Source organism: Sminthopsis crassicaudata, chromosome 2 (genome assembly GCF_048593235.1).
Source record: "Sminthopsis crassicaudata isolate SCR6 chromosome 2, ASM4859323v1, whole genome shotgun sequence".
Classification (NCBI taxonomy): domain Eukaryota; kingdom Metazoa; phylum Chordata; class Mammalia; order Dasyuromorphia; family Dasyuridae; genus Sminthopsis; species Sminthopsis crassicaudata.
Window position 1 is genome coordinate 391,789,839 of NC_133618.1, and position 24,471 is coordinate 391,814,309.

The following is a 24,471-nucleotide window of genomic DNA, read 5'->3' on the forward strand; positions in this document are numbered from 1 at the left end:
TATTATGGCCAAGAATGCCCTATAATAACTCAACTATTTTGAAGATAGCAAGACATTACACCTGATTATTCACATCTTACAAAGCAAATTGATGCATTTTTCTGTGATTCAGAGGCAAACAATCCACTCAAGTCTTTAAAATTACCTTCTAGGTTCATTCCAGCTTGGAGACATTTTCGGTAACGGCATGCTGGGCAGTTTTTTCTTCGCATTTTATCAATGATACAATCATTTCTTCCAGCACAAAGATAATTGTGCTGCCCTATAGTAAAAAAGAAAGAAAATGTTAAAATACTGCTTATTTTGTAGATAGTATCTATCTTTCACTCTCCTTCTCTGTGTGTATATGTGTGTGTGTGTGTGTGTGTGTGTGTGTGTGTGTGTGTGTGTGTGTGTTTTATTGCTGCTTTTTTGAGGGTGGGGGGATCGGGGAGAGTGAATTCAATATATTACAGTACCTGAATTTTGCTGAGGTGATTTTGGAAGGTTTGATGTTAAACAAATAGCAAAATTAAAAAATAAAAAAAAGAAAAGAAAAGAAAAAAGAAAAAATGGATCTCTTCTGACTTTAATTTCCTTCATTAAAAGTCCAATATCCTTTAAAAGAAAATCTTCCAGAAATTACACTTGCTCTCTATTACTATAATAACATCACAGAATTTAGGGATAATAGTTATAGATTTAGAGCTAGAAATGACCTTGAGAGGCCCAGTGAAGTTACGTGAGTTCTTCAAAGTCCCATTTGTAAATGATTTGGTCTTATGACTTGGTTTCACCATACTGTGAAATTTTCTAATGATAAATTGAAATTTTAGTTCAATATTATATTTACAAAATGGATACTTCTTTCATTTCTATCTCTAAATGCAGTGCTAGAGGGGGAGAAAAAGGATATTTAGTCTTATACTTTGAGGCTAATGGCAACAATGGGTGACTCAGATACTTAATTTTATGAACCACTATTTGCACCTTATAAATGTGCTCACCAATGCAAACCTTCTAATTTACCATCAAATATTGAAGTATCAAGTCCCAGGAATTTTGTCTGGCACTCCCATAAAAATAGTTTTGATATATGTGGACTGATGAAGCAATCCTAGAAGTGTTGAGAAAAGTAACTAGCTAAATTTCTTTTTTAGGTCTCCTAGCCCTGTATTTTGCTGTGACAATTTGGCAATGAAATTTAAGGAATATCCTTTTAAAATTTTTACTTTTTTCTCTTATTGCCCACATCAGCTAAAGCTCTAGGGCTACATAGCCCAGGCTGAACCACAGGAAACAAACAAACAAAAGTGGCCAAAGCAGTCAAAAGGAAAAAAACTGTCTTGTCAATTTTTCCCTGCCCCAGCTGCAGCCAGCTGGAATCCTCTGGCAGGAGTTGGGGGAACTACTGGGGGCGGGAAGGAGGAAGGCTGCCTGACCTCATTGGAAGTTACACTCTGCCAAGAAGTGCCATTACAGTAGGAAAGACCATGCTATGGAGAATATCCAGAAGAGAGTTGCAGATGGACCCTGGATTATAGGGCAAGCAAGTTACTAGGCCCAAATTCTTTTTTTTTTTAATCCTGCACCAGTACAGCCTCCCAGGAGAAGTGAGTAGGAAATAAAAGAATGAAGGACTTCAACAGACTCTAGATCTCAGGCAGTTCTCCTCTGCGGAAGAGGGCTATTAGCAATATGTGTGCCCGAATATACAGCACATGCACACCTATGTTTCAAGACAAAGAGAAAAAGTATGAATTGGACTCTTTCATGGGACAAAATGGAAAGAAAACCTTATTAAAGTTTCTAAAGTACTCTGCAAGTCTTCACTTCTAGACTAATAGCAAGGCATTTTGCAACAATTTTTCCAAAGGAAGAAACACTTATACAAGTGAATGTTTCTCTCAGTTTACATTTTTAGGTTGGATTAATAATTTCTGGGGAAATTATATTCACACTAGAGATTAGTTGTTGAGTTTTTGTAGAAATAAGTTGAATTATCTTGTCCTGATATGAACCATCAAATGATATCTTTTGCAACAAGTCTGGAGATCTAGGAGTTAATGGCTTTGCCACAAACAACCTGGATGACTGTGGTCAAATATAATTTCACTTTCTCTTTTGTTAAATGAAGGATTTGGACTCAATCTCTCAAAAGATTCTTTCCAGTGCCATCATTCTATGACTCTAAGGACATGAATTTATTTGTTCAACTTATTTGTTTAGAGGCAGTATGGAGTAGCAAACCTCAATACCTCAAACACTTTGTAGTTCAGACAAATCAATTCACTGCTCCGAACCTACTGTTAATACATTGTCCAGATAGAGTTATAAATTCGTCTGGCTACTCTGAAAATATATCTGGAATTATAATTGCATAACCTAGCAATACGACTAACCCAAAGAAAGAGGAAAAGGATCCATAATTAAAAAAATATTTAGAGCATTTTTTTTAGTAGTAAAGAAATGGAAACTAAAGGCATGCCCATCAATTGGTGAAAAGCTGAAGAAGTTATAGTACATGAATGTAATGGAATACCTGTGTTGTAAGAAATGTTGCAACATATAGTTCTAGAAAAACCTAGGATGACATATAAACTGAGGTAGATTGAAGTGTACATAATCAGAGGTACACAACTTATGCAACAATAACAACATTGTAAAATCAAACAACTTTGAAAGACTCAAGAATTCTAGTCAATGCAAGGTATAGAATGAGATATGTATTTTTTGGACACAGCCAATGTGGGGGATTTTTTTTTTGAGCATCCATATTTTTTATAAGGATTTTTTTTTCTTTTTTCCCTCAGTGGAAGATGGAAGGAAGAAAAAATAGATTTTTAATTAAATTTTTAAAAATTAAATTCAAAAACCTTCCCTAGGCTTCAGTTTATTCACCTCTAAATTGAAAGTGCTGGAATCAAAGCTCTTTAAGGTCCCTTCCAGATCTAAATCTATAATTCTATACCCTTTTATATCCTTTAAATATCTCATATTTGCTTCCAAAATAGAAGAAATAGGATGAATGAAGGCAGGCGGCATTCAACAACATAAAAGTTGTGTGGCCATTTATGGAGATAAAGAATGACAGGAAGGAAGGGGTACAAAGCCCAAATCATAGCTCTTTCTCTATGTCTTATTCAATGTAATTTGTCACATTTATAAGATAAACTATGATTAGTGCTAATCAATCACTTAGAAGTAGCTGAATTCCTCACCTAGCTAGAACCAGGATGGGGAAAGTTGGGTTTTGTCCCCAGGGTTGGAGAGTGTTGGCAGGACCTTGTAGATTCTGAATGGGAAAGGATCTCAGAAGCGATCAACATTTCCCTCTTTACTTTACAGATGATAAAACAGAGGCCTTGAGAGATTGACTTGCCCAAATTTGAACAAATTTGAATCCAGAACTTCTTGACCCCAAATCCAATACTCTATCCATTGCTCCATGCTGGATCACTAGCAAGGAAAGAACAAAACTAAGTATCTATCTAGAAAGTTAAAAAAAAGGAAACTAGCAAATATCTGGTAAACTCTTTCCAAGTTCCATCCCTATTCCTCACAAAGGTCTGGGTTGAGATATTTGTTTTGAACACTAAAATTCCAAGTTTCAACTCTGTGGGACTCCATGTAACTAAATTCACTAATTTGGTTTGGATTCCAATTTCTAGAAAACCCAATATTTCTCACGTATATCTTTAACTAGGGTGACCACCTTAAGTACCTGTAATAGTTTGTTTTTATACCCTACTGAGCATACAAATCTCAGGAATCTTCCAAGTGGGTCTTCAAAAGTCTATGACTCAAGTTTCATTCCTATTTCCTTCAAGATGAGAATGTCTATGAACTTTCCTTATTTGGTTACTTTGTATCTTTCTGGATGGCTTTCACTGAACAGGCTTGACATTAAAGAATATATTTTCACAGAGAAGTGGCTTTTAGGAGGTTTGGAAACTACTCTTCCCACACAATATAACAATCATGAAAAAAAAAAGAAAAAGAAAAAGATAAAGAAAAAAGAAAAACCAATAACCCCCAAACAAAAAATTAACAAACAAAATAAACCATCCCTTCTTATAATTAAAGTTCAACTCACAAGACCAAAGGGTATTGAGAGCTTTGTGTCTAAACTTTCACTTATAGGAAAACAAAAAACAAAACCTGAGTTCCGCTGAAATGAAATGACTTATTGAAAATATTCATTTAATAATTTCTCATTAATCACCTAATTTAACTGTACAAAAACATACATGGGAATACACACCCAAAAGCTAGTATTCCAATGTTTCAAAAAGCTATGAAAAAAGAGAAAAGGAGTTCTTTCTAGAGAGGCACTTTCTGAGACTGGTGCGAAATGAGTACTGACTTTAAAAACAGAAGGACTGAGCTGGAGATCTAACTGATACCTACTTGATCTTACTGTGGGCAATCAATGTGACTTTGTTTCTTCATCTATAAAGTGGAAATAATAGCAACCGTATTATGTAAATCACTCAGTTGTAAAGACAATACTTCGGAAACCCTAATGTACAAACTATAAATGAGTCATTATTATTAATCATTATTAGCCCATCAATAATAATTATATTAATATTAATATATCTACAATATAACTAATGCTCTTATTATTACCAATTAGGAATCTGAATTCAGAGCTTCTTGAGTCCAGATCCAATGGCTCAGTGGGACTCCATGTGACTAAATCCAGCAAAAATGTATCAATTATTCATGTTATTTATTACATGATAATGAGCAGTACTGGGCAAAGTATGAATGTATTAATCTCACACATGCATATATTTCTTGGTCTGGACCCAATGACTTTATTGATTTGGGGAATTCCTCCCAAGAAAACTTCCTCAATCAAGACAGACAGGTAACTCTTCTCTAATTTGCAATCTTATAGAGCTGTGTGGATCAGTGAGTGGTTAAGTGACTTGCCCCACACTTCATTAAACCAGTATTTGTCAGAGACATGGCTTAAACCCAGGTCTTTCTGACTCTGAGGCCAGCTTTTCATTCACTGCTTCTTTTAATATTAATATATAAGCAATGGGAGACAAATTTCTATATGTTCTCAATATAGGTCTTTTAAATAGATTCATTCTTCTTAACTTCTCAAAACTGGAAACTAGACAGGGAGCTACATGAGAAGTTTGTAACCCAAAGTTTAGGTTGAACCTGTATGGACAATTTTGAAATCTGCAATACTTTAAAAAAAAATCTAGGCAAAGGAAGAGAGATGAGTCATATAGCTCTTAAGAACGTGCAAACAGAACTGTGGCCAAACAATAATAATCCTTCTCAGACTATGAATGAATGGGCTACATTATTTTTTTTAAAATGAGTATTACCAGAGCTTGAGATCACCCATTCAGTCTATATAGTTTACCAGTTACTTTACACAACCATTACAGTATGTAATTATTTTAAGAATACTCATATGCAACATTGGAATTTTAAGAATTTACCTCTCTTCATTGTTAGATGTACTTTTTGTTTGTGAAACTATTCCTAGTGACTCATTGCAAGGGGAGAACTCCTTTCTTTCTTTACTGTTTTTGCACTTGGGGGATGGGCTCATAACTGTAACTACATTTCCCCCCATTATCCTTGCTGATGGTATGTCCATGTGAGACTGTAGACCACTTCTGGTATACAGCTGAGAATATTGACCTTTAGGGGATCTCAACCTTAAGCCCAATAGCAATTGCTAATGAAATGTACTATGATAATTTGATCTCCTAGCCTTTTCTGCCACTAGTACCTTCTGTTATGTGATTTTGCTGCACAGATTTCCTTGTGATTATGTTGTGTGGCAATACTGTTTCCTCACTTGGGAGGAAATTCCTAGTGAGTAGGGTCCTATTTTTTTTTGTTGTTGTTGTTGTTGTTGTTTGTTTGTTAGCTTGTTCCTAAAGAAGGAACAAAAGAGTTTTCCTTCCACACCCTCTCCTCCCGACCAGCCACATCAATCAAAAAGAATCAATGAAATACCTTTTGTCTGCTAAGTACTGGGTTAGATGTTCTGACCTCAAGCAGCTTATACTCTATTGGGGGAAACTACATATACATAAATAATACAAAATTTGTATAAAATAAAAATATTATGTAAATTTTTTTAAAGGGTGGAAGGAAGCACTAGCCAATGAGAAGTATCAAGAAAGGCCTTCTGCAGGCTAAAGTTTAAAGGAAATCAGGGATCCTAAGAGGTGGAGTTAGGGAAATGGCACATTCCAGACATGAGAAGGAGCTTATGGATAAGCCCAAAGATGAGAGATGAAATGGGTATCAGGAATGGCAAGTAGGCTAATCTGGCCAGAGCAAAGGGAAATAATGGGCTTATAATAAGCCTGAGAAAGTGAGCTGAAGCCACATTGTGAAGGTCTTTAAATGTCACACACGCACACAACTTCACAGACAGGCTCCAACTGCTATGCCCAGCCTCTCTACCACATCACTTCCCCTCTCTCTGTTCCATGAAATATCATTCAAAGAAATTGGCCTCTGTCTCCCATCTCCATTCCTCTCTACTGGATGTTCCACATGCTTGAAACATACTCCCTATTTATCTCTACTTTTTCATTGGGAAATCTCATAATGCTGCAAGATTGGATCTCACATATCAGTAGTACTTTCTGCCCCTGAGACTGGATCCTACAGCTCGAAAGCAGGGCTTTCAGTTCCAAGACATCTTTTGAAAGAAGGGGCTCAGCAAAATATTTCTCACCATTTCTTACCAGCTACCCTGCTCTTGGGACTTCTCTAGGGATCTTCTTCCTAGCTCACTTTTCAGTTTCTTTATGTATATAAGCTCCTTGAGGGCAGTAATTGATCTTGTTTTTGTTCAAACTTGTATCCCCAATGTTTATTATAGTGCCAACTGGAACATAAGTAGTTACTAGGTAAATGTTTATTGATTGATTAAAGAATCCCAAGTGGTGCACAGGATGGAGTTCTGGGCGCTTAGTCAAGACAATCTCAGTTCCAAGTCAGCTTTAAACACTTCTTAGCCATGTGACTCTGGGCAAGCCATTTAATCTCTCTGTCTCAGTTTTCTCAGTTATAAAATGGGGATAACAGCACCTGTGTCCCAGGGTTGCTATGAGGATCAAAGGAGATAATATCTGTAAAGTACTTAACACACTGTCTGGTAGAGAGTAGGTATTTAATAAATACTTATTCCTCTTTTCTTCCCTCTTCTTTTAAGACATATCTTCTGCACAAAACCTTTCCTCATGCCTGCCACTATTAATATCCTCCCTCCCAAACTGCCTTATGTTGGCTACTTTGTATATTTGAGTTTATTCCTTTTATATTTATGCTGTATATGTATAGATCACTGTCTCTTCTAGAATACAAGCTTTTTTTTTGGAGAAGGGATTCTGTCTTTCTTTGAAAGTTGTTGGGGACATGAATAAGAGTATATGGCACATAGTGTTTTTAGAATTAATTTTAAAAATAATTTTATTTTGAAATCTGTGGAATAAAACAAACATTTCCATAATGCAGTACAATAAAAGGATGACCATATATGAAACTGCAAAGCTACTATGTACAATTTAATGTTACTTTGAAAAATACACATTATCATATATACTTCTGTTTTTTCTTCTCCTCCCCCTCATAGAGATGGCCACCATTAAACAGAAATAAGTGTGTATGTGTGTATACACACACATGCACACACACACACATATATATAAACATACCCATACCCATACACATGTATATATGTAAAATTATACATATATGCATACTTTTCTTTATCAGTTTTTTCCTTAAATGCAGTCTTTATATGTGCTTTAAAATTAATTTGAGGTATTTATAATGGTCAAACGGTATTCTTATAGCAATATTGCTATTACTCTATCTCTGTTCATTTCACGACTCACTATTCATGCAAGTCTTTCCTATATCATTGAGTTGATCATTTCTTATAGAACAGTAGTTTTCTGTCATAATCATATATCACAACTTAGCCATTTTTAAATTGACAGGTATCCCCATAATTTCCAGTATTTTGCCACCATAAAGAGAACTGCTATAAACATTTTAGAATATACAGGTTCTTTTCCCTTTTTCCTAATTATTTTTGGAAATAGAATTAGTAGTGGCATTGCTGACCCAAAGGATGTACATAACTTAATAACTCTTTGGGCATAATTCCAGATTATTCTCCAAAATGATTCAATTAGTTCACAACTCCACCAACAATGAATTAATATCCCAATTTTTCAACATCTCCCACCCAACACTTTTTGATTTTCACATGTACAGGGTTTTAATAAATGCTTGATGACTGATTCTTTTCCCTCTATCTTTTCTTTGACTTTCTTTCCCCACCAAGAGGTGACTTTTGGGTCTGCCCATATTTATAGAGAGCCACCTAATAGTTACAAATTTAAAACCCCACAATTGACACATTGATTAGAGTTAATTTATTTGCTAGTTTCTACCAAATTGGGACAGAAAAAAAAGCATAGCTCTTAGAAATCACTGGCCATGAAGTTAAAAAAGACCTGGTTCTCTGAGTATCATAGCCAGCAATGACATCATTTTCAAGCTGCTACTTACAAGAATGAGAAATAAACAAGTCAAAAAAACTCTTCAAAACACATACTACCTTCAACTGCTCTTTTGAAGAACACTTTACAACTTCCACAAGTTAGGACACCATAATGACATCCTGAAGCCTCATCAGAGCAAACAAGGCAGAGTTTGGGTGGTGGTCCCGCTGTCGTGGAGGAAGTAGATGGAGAAGAACTTACATCTGGTCTCATTCCAGGGCTAAAGTAAGAAGAAGAGAGAGAGACATAGTCCTTGAATATCTAACAGTATAGCAATATTAACCATCTCATTCCCATTATCAGATCAAAAGAAGACCATCTGTGACATTCATTTTGTGGGATAAATTCATATAATAACTAAATTTGAGTTCATTTCCTTCCTACTTATGTTGAATCGCACTGGATGAAACATACAGACCTGAATTAATATTTTTAAAAATATATTTTTCATTCTTTGTTATAAGGGATGCTCTCTGGGAGAGGAAGGCTACATTGGGAATTGCCTTCTTACATCTTCTTTAGAGTTAATCTTGGTCATTATAATTTCATAGCAGTCAGTTTCAGTTGTTTTATTTTTATTGATAGTAAAATGTGTATGCTTTTCCTAGTTCTGCTCTATTTTGGATTAGTTCATGTAAGTCTTCTTTTCTTTTTTTTTGTATTTGTAATCATTGGTTATTACACTGAAGTAATATTTTAAAACATTAATGTACCACAGCTTACTTAGCTGTTCCCCAGTGACAAACATTTATCATTAAACATCTATTATTTTTTATATATGTTTTAAATAAAAGATGATTGGCATCCTTTATTATATACCTTCATTTAAACCTACACATACCTATATATATATATGTATATATACATATATACATATATATATATATGTGTGTGTGTGTGTGTGTGTGTGTGTGTGTGTGTGTGTGTATATCTGTATGTTTATATGGGTATATAATTCCATATATGTTGCTGTTGTTCAGTCATTCAGTTGTGTCTGATTCTTTATGACCTACTATCCACAGGGTTTCCTTGGCAAAGGAGTGATTTACCATTTCTTTCTCTAGTAGATTAAGATAAATCAGTGGTCCTTAAACTTTTTAAATAGGGGGCCAGTTCACTGTCCCTCAGACTGTTGGAGGGCCGGACTATAGTAAAAACAAAAGCTCCCACTCTGTCTCTGCCCCTTAGCCCGTTTGCCATAACCTGGCGGGCGATATAAATGTCCTCAGCGGGTGCATGTGGCCAGCAGGCAGTAGTTTGAGAACTCCTGAGGTAAATAGAGGTAGACACCAGGGCCACACAGCTGATAAATATCTGAAGTCACATTTGAATTCAGGTCTTCTTAACTTCTGACCTAGCTGTATGCATGTATGTATATGTATTTTTTTATACTGTACTGTGATCTATTTATCACAATACAATATATAAAATATAGTAAAGACCCATCTTTTCAATAAAGTTTATCAATAAACCACCTCAGATTTCTCTTAACACCAAAAGATCTGGCCAAAAACTTGAATTAATAATCAGTTTACATGCACACACATACACATATGTATATGTGTGTATAACCCTACATTTCCCAGTGTTATTTTCCCCCTTTTTCCATATATCTGCATACATCCATACAGACACATTTCCCGGCGTATTTCTCCCTTTCCTTTTTCTCCACAGAACAATCCCTTATAATAAAAGAATAAAAAAAAATAAAAACAGTTTGATAGAATTTATTAATATATAGAAAAGATCCAACATAAGAAGCATTTTTTACCAACCATAGTCTCTCGCCTCTCTGTAAAGAAGCAAAAGAAAGTGTTTTCTTATGCCTTTTTTTTTAGTCCAAGTCATTATAATTTTCATTGCATCCAGTTTTGATAGTTTCAGAATCTATCACTCAAACTACTATTTATAACAATTAGACAATGCCCTTCCATAAAGAGCAATTGGTGATAGACACATTTCCAAATATGTGGACATATAATATAGGCTGATTTAAAATACTACACAATGAATTATATGTAGAAACACAAAGCTGTTTATCATTTTTCCCCTGCAAGAGAACACATGAAAAAACCTTCCCAGATTTTTCTTAACTCTCACCCATTCAAAAATTTGGGCAAAAACTCAGGTTAAATGATTAGTTTACAGGTACAGACACATAATCTCTTTTCTCTCCCACTTTTCTTTATTCTTATGTATCTATAAAAATTTATGCACATATATATGCATGTATTTATAATAGATATATTCCTTTTCTGTACATCATAGTCAATCAACAAACAGTTACTGTGCCAGGTGCTGGAGGTACAAAGAAAGACAAAAGATAGTCTTTGTTTTAAAAGAGCTGGCAGCCTAATGAAGGAGGCAATATGCAAACAACTAATAGCTAATATTAATAATAATAATAATATCTAACATTTCTATAGTTCTTGCAGTGTGCCTAGAACTTTGCTGGTATCATCCTCATGATAACTCTGGGAGGTGGTGCTATTTTTATTCCCATTTTATAGAAGAGGAAATTGAGGTAGGCAGAATTTAAATAATTTACTCAGGGTCATAAAGTTAGTAATGTCTGAGACTAGATTTGAATTCAGGTCTTTCTGAATTCAGACCTAGCATACTATCCATGGTATGACCTAGTTACCTCAATGTACAAACAAATATAGAAAGGATAAATTGGAGATATTTAACAAGGAAAAGGGTACTAGTATGAAGGGAGATAAGGAGAGGTTTGTTAAAGAAACTGGGATTTCAGATGAGGTCTTGAAAGAAGCTAGGGAAGTCAATAGGTAGAAATAAGAAGGAAGAAAATTTCAAATATGGCAAATAACCAATGAATGAAACCCCAATTACTAACACTAACATTTACTACATGAAGAGTCTAATTCAAGTGGTACTTTTGGTTCTCTGGATACTCAATCCTTGGTTTGAACCTGTGATTTTTTTGATACAGGGAGCTCCCAGGATAGAATTCATATGTAACTAATATGACTTAATTAAATGATTAAGTGACCCTGTCCAAAGCCAAGCAACTAGTATGTATCAGAGTAATGGATTTGAAGTCTTTTCTTTCTGACTCCAGGGCTGACACCTACAGAGATGTATTATGCCATAATGTCTTGGGAACAGCTAAATGACAAATGTATAGAGGCTTGGGCCTGTAGTCAGAAGACTTGAGTTCAAATTTTACTTCAGACCCTAACTGATCTTGGGGGAGTCACTTAATCCTGTTACCTCAGTTTCTTCATCTATAAAATAAGTTGGAGAAGGAAACAGCAAACCACTCTAGTCTCTTTGACAAGAAAACCACAAAGGGGTCAGAAGATGTGACTGAAAAATGACTAAACAGTATTATCACACTGTCTTGACCCCTTGTTTAGCAAGGCAAAGTAATAAACTTAAATAATATAATCTTATGGAGCTAATAGCACTGACTTAGTATCTGTTATATCTGGAGGTCTAAATCTAGGCCTGGTATCATGAGAAAGTGATTTCCTCTCTCTGAGAAAATTTCCTTCTCTGCAAAAAAATGAGAGAGGTTTGCATTAGATCATCTTCAAGGTCCTTCCTAGCTGTATAATAGTCCATAATCCGATGATTCAGTTTAATGAATCATAATGAAGTATTTTCCCTTCAGGCTAAGAAGAAAAGTGAAAAAGGTATTAATATAAATAACACAATAATCCAACTTACACCTCAGTTAATGTTCTAAAACCACTGTTAGAACAAAGAGACTTTACAAAAACCATGTCTGGCTTTTGTGCCCATCTTTTGCCAAATCTTTCTATAAGATGAAATGAAAGAGAATTATAGCTCTGGTGAAAGTAATAAAGAGATTAACTGTTTTCTAGGTTTGTCTAATTACACTAAAAAGCAGCTCCAAAAGTTGTCTCTCTCTCCTCAATAACTCCTTTTTTTTCCATAAAACATCACTATTCTCAAAAGCTAGATGAAACTACTCATTCAAAATTCTGTGGCTTTCCTCTAGCCCTGAGAACTATGCCTTTATTCTACTTTGCCCTATGTAAGTATCAATCCTATGATCAACAGTAAAGTAACCTAATGCTGCCAGTACGCCCTAGGCTTGCATGATCTGTGGAGCCAGGAAAATGAAAATTTCAGCCTGGCTAGTTTTTTTCGTTTTTTTTTGTTTTTTTTTTTTCACTTAAAGGGAGCTTCTTTTTACAACCTGAATTAAGAAAAAACCGAAAACCTGTAGTGTGACGTATAATAACAATATGACCTACCCCATACAGGAGATGAAGTCTTTTCACTAAGGTCCCTCTGTCCTGGCTCTCTTTTCGTGATTGGTGAATGTCTCTTTTAGTACACAATTTCAGGAAAGCTCCTCCTCACCAGTCCTTTTTCTATTGCTCTCTTCACAAAGTTCTCTCCTGAGGAGATCTTTGCCTCAGTTGCTACCTAGCTTTAATCACTGAATGCGTGCTGCCTTACTCAAACTGAGACCTGCTAAAGATCTTAGCTTAAAAAGATCAAGGTCATCTCTAATTGTCCTGATCTATATCTTGCAATTGGACCTAGATGGCTCTGGAGGGGAAAATGAGGCAGGTGGCCTTGCCCAGCCGTCAACACTCAAATCCAATTCACTTGCATGTTATTGTATCACCTTTCTGATGTCATGGTCTTCCTCAAGAATTAAGGACAAACAACTTCAATGTAATTTTTCCTTTTCTCCTCTCAAATTCATTCGAGTTAGGGAACTTTGAACCATTATGAGACATGTCAGCCTATAACTCTGTGACTCCACTGTCCCACTCACTATCTTTATAGCCTTATAGAACAAAGGATCTACTCTTAGCTATCACTTTATTATGTACAGGTATGTCCCTTTGACATCATGGGGATTAGAAGGGCAGTAACCCCAAAATGTGTAAAAAATTTTAGTTCTCCCTTTGTACTAGAGAAGTCTAAATTTTTAAATTTCTATTTTGTGAAGCATTTACAGCATCTTAATGTAAAATCTGGGTTAAGTATCTGGTCATCTTTTAACTTTAGAAAAGAAATTGGGCATATTTACGGTATTTAAAGATAAACTATGTTGATATACAATACCATGTGTATATTTTATGCATTTCTGAGTTTCTAAATTTTTTCTGTGTTGTCTGCTGGCTTTTTTGTGTCATTTGCAGCTTCCACAAAATTCTTTTTAAAATTCCCATTTAATTTCTTATGTTGACCCATGACATATTGAAACAGATATAGAGAAAGTTGCAATGTGGATGAGATAACTACATTATTTCTTCCCCAGAATGTAACTTCCTTGTCAGAACTAACTGTTTTTGCTTTTCTATTTGTAACTCCACTGTTTAGTACAGTGCTTGGTGTATAGTAAGCATTTTAAGAGATGTGCTTTTAGTCAATTAACTCATTCATCTATTCAGAAGAATTGTACTAAAGGTACCATTTTAAGAAAAAGTAACCTGACCCTGAGTTTCAGGCCTCAACAGCATGTTGAACAAATGCACATTCAATAGAATCAAAAAATTTAGCGTTAGGTGGAGTCTTCTAGAGGATCTTTTAGTTCAAATCTTTCATTCTACTTCCTTAGCAGATTTGCTTTACCTTACTTCCTTTCACATATGAGCTCCTAGAGGGTGTGACTGCTTTTCTCCTTTCTTTGCACCTCCAATAATTAGCAAAGTGCCTAGCACACAGTAGGTCTTTAATAAATGCTTACTGATTGAAATGAATCTCTTTTCCCCCACCCCAAATCTGATATAACATCTCCTGCCTCTACAACTTTTGGACAGGTTTTTCCCCATGATTGGACAGTACTTCCTCCCCACTTTATCTTCTAGAAACCTTAGTTTTCTTCAAAGTCAACTTAGGTGCCATCTCTTACGGAAATTCTTTCTGATATTAGTTGGTAGTGTTTGTCCCTCCTCAAGTTGTCTAACACCTACTTAATCTGTGCAAATACTGCTTCTCAGCAGACTGTCTGTTGTGAAATGAACTGTTTTTCATGACTCTGAACCCCTAGTGCTTTGCACACAAGTGGACACTTAATAAATGATCTGAATTAAGAAAGGCTCAGAAATGGTAAATGATTTATTCCCATAGGAGGCACAGACAGAGCTGGGAGTAGAACCTAGGTCTCTCTGACCAAATCCAGGATTCCTTATAGGATCCCATGTTGCCTTCCTTAGTTGTTACCTGGTACGCTACTGATATGCCCTTGTTCTCACTTAGTCCTTTCCATTCCTGGGACATTCAAAAAGGCAATGAGGGTTATTTGCACACTTGATTTATAGAAAACAAACACACTATTACAGTTTGAACAAGGCATGTCTTCATCTAACAAATCCCTTACCTAAAACATGTTAAAAATGTTTAGTGAATCTATTTAAAAGAAAGAAATTTTTGATGTAGATTATTTAAAGTCATTTCTGCTACTGGGTTTAAATGATTTCTTGCTACAAGCCATCAGATTTAGTTTGAGAGATATTTTTGCCTACTATAGAAGATATGGATTTCCAATTCTAACTACAAGACTTGCTATAAATTTATATGCTTGAGTCTTCAATAATGCCATACTGGGAGTTGGATGTAAGTTTAGACAGAGTGAGCTAATTACCAAAAACTCTGGCATGAAGTAGGTATGTGAGTTCCTGACAGAAGAGGCTATATTTACATATAAACATGAACATCAAACATTACCATAGCCCAAATGAGGACTATGCTTGAGGGCTAAGTATGAATGTATTACCAATATTATTTTCAGTAAGATTTGGGATGTTATTCCGTTAGCTGACAAAGAAAAAAGTCTACTCCATAAAGCTGGACAAATAACCTTTTCATTATCCCATGAGCAAGGAAATCCAAAGCAATCACAAATTAAAGAATGTACATAATTAATATACACATTATTAACCTCAGGATGAGTAATGGTAGAACGGAAAAGCTAAAAATAAAGGACCAAATGGATGAATAAAATAGCTGCAAATCTGGCCCCTATATTAGGCTTCTGGCTTCCTTTCAGTCACTCTAGCCAGTATCAGATAAGAACTATATTTACTGACCACATGGAAAGCTGCCAGATACAATACAGACATCAGTGGAAAAAATCAGTTATATTATCTGTCACTTCAGCGTGAAGATTATCATGATCTGTGATGAACGCCAGGGGACATCACATATAAACCTGAGTATATGAAACTACTGATGAAAATACTTGGCTCCATCAGGTGAGTTGGCAGGGATTAATACATTGGATATGTATTTCAAAAAATCTCCTGTGCCTACCAGATTACCACCTCAAATACTCTCCCTTATTAACTCTGCCTCTTGGCATCCTATCTCCCTTTAAGACTCAGCTCATGGATAGCTAGGTGGCAGGGTGGATGGGGTACTGCTTCTGGAATCAAGAGGATTTGAGGTCAAATTTGAGTCAAATTGGGGAAGTCACTTAACTCTGATTACCTCACATCCCCCCACCCCAAAGGAGCTAAATACTACTTGTTACTCAGACCTTACTTTATCCCCTTTCTGGTACCCTTTGTTCCCATATCTCTGGGTATACTTTCCACACATTATTCTAGTAGAAAAGAAACTCCTTAACTAGATTTTGTTTTGTCAGATTTCAAGGTATTGACTACTCTGGGTTGTGTGTGTGTGTGTGTGTGTGTGTGTGTGTGTGTGTGTGTGTGTGTGTGTGTATCCCTTGCTTCTCAGCAGTGTTCCTGGTATACCCATAAGGAGGTACTTGTTTAAAGTATTTCACTTTGGAGAAACCTATGTGAAATTAATCCTGTTTCAGTGAGTACAAGAGATAACATTGTAGATTGGGATATTGATTCAGTCTTCTAAGAATGGAGAGCTCCATTAGGCAAGACATCATTATTATCATCTCTAATAGTTATTGATTGCATGTTTGGAGCTGGACAATATGTATAGAAGAAGCTAAGAGGTTATCTGATAAGTTAAACAAGGCTTTTTTTTCTCCCTATAGGGAAGAACCAAAGAAACTATTCTATAAAACAATTTGGAACTGTATCCAAAAAAGTCACTGAAAGTGAAAACGTTGACTCAACAATATCACTATTAGGCCTATACTTCAAAGAGAACAATAGCAACAAAATTATCCATATATATATATATGTATTTTGTAGCAGCCAAGAATGGAAACTAAGGGTGTGTCTGTCAATTAGGGAAGGGCTAAACATATTATGAATATAACATATTATGAAATAAGGAATGATGGAAGGGACAGTTTCAGAGAAACTTCAGAAGAACTATATGAACTAATACACAAGAGGTGAGCTGATCCAGGAAAACAATTTAAAGAATAACAAAAATATAAAGGCGAAGAACTTTAATTAACTTATGGACGTTGATTAATTAAATGATCAACCATAAAAGGACTGGTGAAGGGGAATGCTATCCATACCCTAATGGATTTAAAGGGCAGAATGAGACATATAAAATGTTGAACATGACAATTGTGGTAATTATTTAGCCTATCTATTCATGTTATAAATGTTTTCTTTTTTTCTTCCCCCTCCCTCAATTAGGATTGGAGGTGGAAGTGGAAATTAAATAAATCCTTGTTAACTGAAAAAAGATAAAACAACAGAAAAGAGCAAAAAGAATCATAGGCATTCATTCTTGTGTTCCAAGTGACCCTTCAGAGCACTCTTTCCTAATCTGCTTTGGTGTGCACTGGTCTTATTCGATATACTATTCCCATTCAGTTTGCTATTAATGACATGTATGAATGATCAATCTGAGCTGTCCTACCCAATATCCACTTTGTCCACAGAAAAAGCAGCTGAGGATAGAACAGATTTAAAAAAGACTAGATGAACAGAAATTTACAAACTTAAAGGTATTGTTTAAATGCCTTTTGATTTGTTTTTAAAGAGACAGTAAAGCATAGTAGAGTGCTAAACCTAGAAATAAAGAATGTTTGTATTTGTAAAGTGCCTAGCATAGTACCAGTCCAGTTGCAATGGCCACCACAACTATCATCACCAGAAATCTCCACTATAGTCTTTCCAAATTGATATCCAAGGATTATTGGCTATTAATCAGTCTTTGGGTCAGCCCATTCAAGGGCAGCTGGCTGATACAGTACAGTTGTAGGCCTGTAATGAGGAATATTTATCCTTCTGAGTTTAAATCTGGCCTCAGATTTAGTAGTCTATGACCCCGGGCAAATCACTTAACCCTGTTTGCCTCAATTTCCTTAACTATAAAATGAGTTGGAGAAAGAAATGGCCCGTTACCTCAATATTTTTGCTAAGAAAACCCCAAATGAGGTCACATAGAATCAGGCATGACTGAAATGACTGAAGTTCTATCAGCAGAATTCATTTCCAATATTCATTTCTCTTATTTTTTCAACAAGAAAAACATGAAAGATGCCATCAAACACTCTGTGCTACAGTCTGAAAGCATTTACCAGTTAAATAACCTGATCTATCAGTACAATAAACTTGTTAAAAATAATATGACATTGGTCTGCCACAATCTCTTGATGAAAACCATCCTCCCTTTTTGCTACTACTTTTTTTTTTTTGAGCACATTTACTAACCAAGCTTTTAGTAACAACAACTATCATATTGTCAAGAAATCAAAGTCAATCTTATCTATAAGTTTCAACTTTTTCTCTCTACCCTCTGTTGAAGATTGGGGTATTTGTCCTTCCCTTTGGCACCTTTCTCCACAATCTTCCAAGATCATTAGTAGTAGCTCATTTCATCCTCCAATTCTTTAAGTACCTTGGGAACATAGTCCTTTATAGTCCAAGGATGATTTCTTCAGCATAGAAAATAAGTAAAATAAGTGTTAAGCAACTTTGATTTATCATCTATTATTATTCCATTGACACTGAGTAGTTGTCCTATTCTTTCATCTCTTCTTTCCTCAAAAATACAACTTGGTCAATAAGTTCCCTGTGTATTTATATAAGTTTTTTAGACCAGGTACCTTTTTTTTTGGGGGGGGGGAAATTAATCTTTTCTCAGAATGTTCTTTAAATACTTAAAATAAAATGTAATATTACAAAAAATTAATTACATTGAAATAGTTGTAAAAAAAAAAAGTTTTTAAGCTCACATACCCCAGGGTTAAAAACCTTTTCTTCTTCACTGGTACTGGCTATCTTTATAGCTTCATCATTACTTTCCTAAGATTTTTTTTTTCTTCTTTCTTTTTTTTTTTTTTAGTCAATAATCCCTTTTCTCATCATATTAATCTTCTCATTAGCATAACCAATTAGAGTTGATTACCACTCTCAGGAACAAACACAGGCTTTCCCAATAGCATATAAGCAGTGAGTGGGTTCCCAGAGGGATCTTTTGCATTCAAGAGTGCTACTTACTGTAGAGAGCCAGTAGTCTGTAGCATACAATGATAATTCTGTTTCTGTTGGCATCTATATTGGTTTTCACCAGATCTTACTCCTCTGGGTTCTAGAACTTTTCTCATGATTATTATCTTCCATATATATATAGTACTTGAGGTAGCTAGGTAATACAATACAGTGGAGAAAATGGGGCCCTGGAGTCAGAAGATTTATCTTCCTCAGACACTGAGGAAGACTGTCCTCAGACACTTACTGTCCTCAGACATTTACTGTATACTGTACACACTACCTGTATACATGTTATTTAATCCTAGTATGCCTCAGTTTCCTTGTCTATAAAATGATCTAGAGAAGGAAATGGCAAACCAATGCAGCATCTTTGCCAAGAAAATTTCAAACAGGGTCATGAAGAGTCGGACATGACTGAAAAACAACTAAACAACAATACATAATATTATTACAACTACCCCCAGAAATTCTCCATTCTCCATATTTTTATCTATCTTATTCATCGCTAATGAGCAAATTCATAACTTTCTAGAACCATATTATATTAATGAGTATTATTCTATCAAGTCTCAGAAATACTGATTATTATTATGTTAAATTACTTCCATACGTCAGGACTCTGGTTCATTATACTAGTTACTTACATTTTGTGCATTTGTGTAAAAACATGGATTTTACTGCTTTCTTATATTTTGCCTGCTGTTGACTTCTTGATTTTACTTCTACTGTTCTTACTGCACTCTAGCTATATCACATGTTCTCTGGTATTTGTATATAGAGAATTTTCTTCTTTTTAAAGCCCTTTTAGTTACATTACAACACTTCTGCCAAATATACTCTTGCTAACACTGAATAAATATATTTTGCTAGAAGCTGGTCATTCTCAAAAAACATTTTTACTTTATGTTGTGAAACATTATTCTTTTGTTTTCATTACCTTCATTTCTAAATATATGTATTTCTCCCTATTTCACATATCACCTCTTGTAACAATTATTTTTTTTAAAGAAAGAAGAGTTCAGAAAAATCATGGTATGAAATATTCCATTCTCACATCCAAAGCTCCCTACCTCTCCAAAGAGTGAGAAGGAGGTACACTTTTTGAACTCTTTTTAGTGGCCAACCTTGGCTATTATGACAACATATAAACACACAATTTCAGATCTAGGGTTGTTATTATTATTTTTCTTTCTGCTAACAATACTTTTTTAACTAGGTGTTCATGTTTTAGCATGACACAATGGATTGACTACTAGACAAGAAGTCAGGAAGATCTGAATTTGAATCTCACCTTAGAAACTTATCATTTGCACAACTATCTCAATTTCATCTATTGAAAAGATGATGATATTTGTAGACTTTAATTCATAAGACTGTTGCAAGGATCAACAATATGTAATGAAGCCATTTGCAAACTTTAAAGTATTGTATATGTATAATATATAAAAACGTTTTATAAATAGGATTTGCGGCAGTTAGGTGGCACAGTGGATAGAGTACCAGACCTGGATGTAAGAAGATACATCTTTCTGATCTAGCCTCAGACATCTGCTAGCTACATGACCCTGAGCAAGTCACTTGCTTTAGTTTCCTCATCTGTAAAATAAACTGGAGAAGGAAATAACAAGCTATTTCAATATCTTTGCCAAGAAAACTCCAAATGTGGTCATGAGAAGTTAGATAGGACTGAAAAGACTGAAGAAGAAGAACAACAATAATAGTATGATTATGATGATAAAATTTGGCCTCTCCTTGAAGCATTTGTCTTAGATTATTAGCGATGATGAAAACAACATCCATCTTCTTTAGACATTCAATTTCTTGATCAAGACTTCCTAATCCTGAGCCATGCTTTCTTGATTCCTTCTGGCAGTATCATTTAAGTCCACATGAATCACCATGTATCTGATTAAAATCTTTTATAGGTTCTTTGTCATATCCTGGATACAGGCCTTGGGAAGACAGCAAAGCTCTCCTATTGTTATCATCTGGTTGACAAATAGCTGCTTCACTCCCTCATAGGGTAGCATCAATAAACTCTACTACTCATCTCTTCTTCCTCTGACTCTTAGTGGATGATTTCTTACAGGATAGCACCTGGGGAGTCACATCATCTTTCTTAGAAAGATATCTTACTTCTTTCTTCACCATAAGAAGAATCTATTTTTCTCTAACCTCTTGACAAAGGTAAGATGCCCTTTTGTACCTTTAAATCCATTTTTTTTTTTTTTGCTGTTTCTACATTGAAGCTCCCCTGCTTTTTTTTTTTTAAAGAACCAATTCATCTCCCTGATAACCTGAAGAATGGAAAACCATTCTTCAAGATTTTTTTACCTCCTCTTCTAGGAAGAAGTCCATGGCCTTCTTCGAAACTGCATAACCATTCAACTTGCCTTCACAATTCCATCTCCTTCCATAAATTTAGAACAAGAATCAAAAGGTATATGCTTCAAAAAAAAAAACTACATTAAATCTACAATGCTTCTAATTTAACTGAATTTAATTAACAACTTATCCATATAATAAAAAGAGAGCAACAAATGTATTACGGCATAATACATGCCAAGTCCTTAGAAAATAAGAAGACAACATCAATCTACAAATACAAGTACCATCACAGGCAAATTAAAATAGTTATTGACAAAATTTTCATTCTAATTGCTAGTGAATCATCAGGTGTTATCTTAAAAAGGCTTTATGAAGCTTGAACATCATAACTGGAGAGAGAAAAAAATAAACATTCTACCAAAGAAACTCACCATTGAATAGAGATTTTCTCCATCCCTTCCCTTCCCCCTTTAAAGTCCCTGGAATTAGCACACAAGAATGCTATGGAGATTTAAGATTAGAAGGGATCATAAAAGTCGTTTAGTCCAACATGTTTGACATGAGCAATGTAAGTGCTAGTTTCTGGATTTCGATTTATTTCTTCATTCACTAAAGGCTTAGTAATCACTGTTTGAAAACTATCAAAGGAACACGTTCAAAGAGAAACTGAAGGATTATGTTACAGTAGTAAATCTACAAGCTAGTAGTTTGTTCTTGTTTTTTTAAGCAAGATGTTTTTATTTTAACCTTTTTTTGTAGACCAAGTTTTCCAAGGGTATTTTTGAGGTTTTGAAATTCAAGAAACCATCAAGTTGCTTAAAACTACAAATTGTTCTACTCTCACTTTCCTAAGAAAAGCAGCACATGGTATAGGAACCTACATTACAATTCACTTATCACATGTGGGGGTGGGCAGAGCTGAAGAAGGTGTGCCCTAAAACGACTTTGTCTGGTCAATGGGACAACCACTCTTGCCATGAACAAGTCTCTTTTTTTACTTCAGTTCTTTCATTTATGTGTTAGGTTGATTAATTTTGATGGACTTTTTCTTCTTTCTTTTAAAAATCCTTATTAAAAATGGATGGACAGAATGGATGTCCATCAGTTGGAGAATGGTTGGGTAAATTGTGGTATATGAAAGTTATGGAATATTATTGCTCAGTAAGAAATGACCAGCAGGAGGAATACAGAGAGGGTTGGAGAGACTTAAATCAACTGATGCTGAGTGAAATGAGCAGAACCAGAAGATCACTGTATACTTCAACAACGATACTGTATGAGGATGTATTCTGATGGAAGTGGAAATCTTCAACATAAAGAAGATCCAACTCACTTCCAGTTGATCAATGATGGACAGAGGTAGATACACCCAGAGAAGAAACACTGGGAGGGGAATGTAAATTGTTAGCACTAATATCTGTCTGCCCAGGTTGCATGTACCTTCGGATTCTAATGTTTATTGTGCAACAAGAAAATGATATTCACACACATGTATTGTACTTAGACTATATTGTAACACATGTAAAATGTATGGTATTGCCTGTCGTCGGGGGGAGGGAATAAGGGAGGGGGGGTAATTTGGAAAAATGAATACAAGGGATAATATTATAAAATATATATATATATAATAAAAAAAAATGGATGGACAGCTGGGCAGAAGGGAAGGTTATTTGGAAAGAAATGTGATACAAAAACAAAAGATAAATAAAAATAAAATTAAGAATTTTGATAGTTTCTATAATTATTTTTATCTCAATCTTCTAAGAAAAAAATGCTCCTTTTCTTGAACAGTGTCACAATGCAATATGCTATGATGACTAGAGTCAGAAGATGACTTCATCTTCTGACTTTGCAAGCTTTTGCAAGGATTGTCTTCCAAACAAGTATACCCTCCTTATCTCTGCTTCTTAGAATCTAGCTTCTTACCAAGTTAGGCTCATATCATCTCCTGATATGATTCCCTATCCCTCTTCAACTGCTAATACCTTTCTCCCTTCTAAAATTACCTTGTATTTGTATATATCATATGTAAATATACATTCACATTTACATGTGAGTATATATGTATATCTACATACACATTCACACAAAACTTGTACATGCTGTATAAATTTACAGAATTTGTTCCTTGGGGGACAAAGATTTGTTAGTTTGGTCTTTGTATCTCCAGTGTTTCAAACAGTAGGAGTTCAATGAATGCTTACTGATTGATGGATGGATGGAACAAATTCTGATGATTTTAGTGACCACCAAGTGCCCTAAAATATATTCACCAGCTGTTGAGGGCAGTGGCAGATAAAACTACCTGTGGCAGGTTAGCCTACATGATTTCAAAGTTCCTATCTCATTTCAAAATTTGATGATTTTGCAAATAAGTACAAAAAATGTTCTTGCGCACAACCAAGTTGAGAACTCATTTTTGAACTTCCTAATGGTATTATCTACCTACTGACCCAAATAATTTGCACTTATTTATTTTATAAAAGGAATCATAGAATCATCCCCATAAAGAGCAATGATCTTCCCTTACTGATCATATAGATAGCAATATGAAATAAGTGTGGAACAGTTGTTGGGAGCCATCGTGTACTGGATATTCAATGCTATATTTCACTCTATAGGTGAGGGAAATGATTTTTGTTTATTTTTCAAGTAAGTAGTGACATGGTTAGAACTGTGCCATAGGAAAATTACTATGGCCGCTCTTTAGAGTGGAAAAACTGGAAGGTCAGAGAACAATTAGAGAATTCTGCAATGGTCTAGGTGAAAGGTGACAAAAGACCTGAACTGCAGTAATAGCTGTGTAAGTGGAAGGAGATGATGGTGACAGATGTCATCTCCTTGCCAGAGGTCTTTCTCACTCAACCTATATTCTGCACAGCTGCCAAAGTGATTAAAAAAAAAAACACTGTTCTGATAATGTCATTTTTTATTGTTGTTTGGTCATTTTAGTCTTGTCCAACTCCTTGTGTTGGACTCTGCCATTTCTTTCTTTAGCTCATTTGTCAGCTGAGGAAACTGAGGCAAACAAAGATAAGTGACTTGCTCAAGGTAACACAGCAAACAACTGTCTAAGGCTGGATTTAAATTTAGATTTTCCTGATTCCAGTCCTGGTATTCTGTCCATTGAGTTACATAGCTGACCCTGTTTGACTCCAGATTATGGATTTAACTCTAGAAGGAGGTTTAAAGGTTATCTAGTATCGTCTCTTTATTTTATAGATGAAGAAGTGGAATTTCTTACCTAGGTATATCCA

General features: G+C 35.0%; 1 protein-coding gene across 7 annotated transcripts in view; it reads right to left on the minus strand.

Moving 5' to 3' along the window:
* The window catches only part of NR3C1 (nuclear receptor subfamily 3 group C member 1), a 125,589-nt gene that overhangs the window by 26,306 nt on the left and 74,812 nt on the right, over window positions 1–24,471 (minus strand). For 4 of the 7 annotated variants that reach the window (XM_074291702.1, XM_074291703.1, XM_074291701.1 and 1 more), the window contains exons 3-4: window positions 8,603–8,769; window positions 146–262 (exon numbers count right to left, since the gene is read on the minus strand). In XM_074291702.1, coding sequence (XP_074147803.1) covers window positions 146–262; window positions 8,603–8,769 — 284 coding nt within the window. The remainder of the gene's footprint in view (window positions 1–145; window positions 263–8,602; window positions 8,770–24,471) is intronic. The other 3 variants (XM_074291707.1, XM_074291706.1, XM_074291705.1) reach the window with 1 other exon arrangement.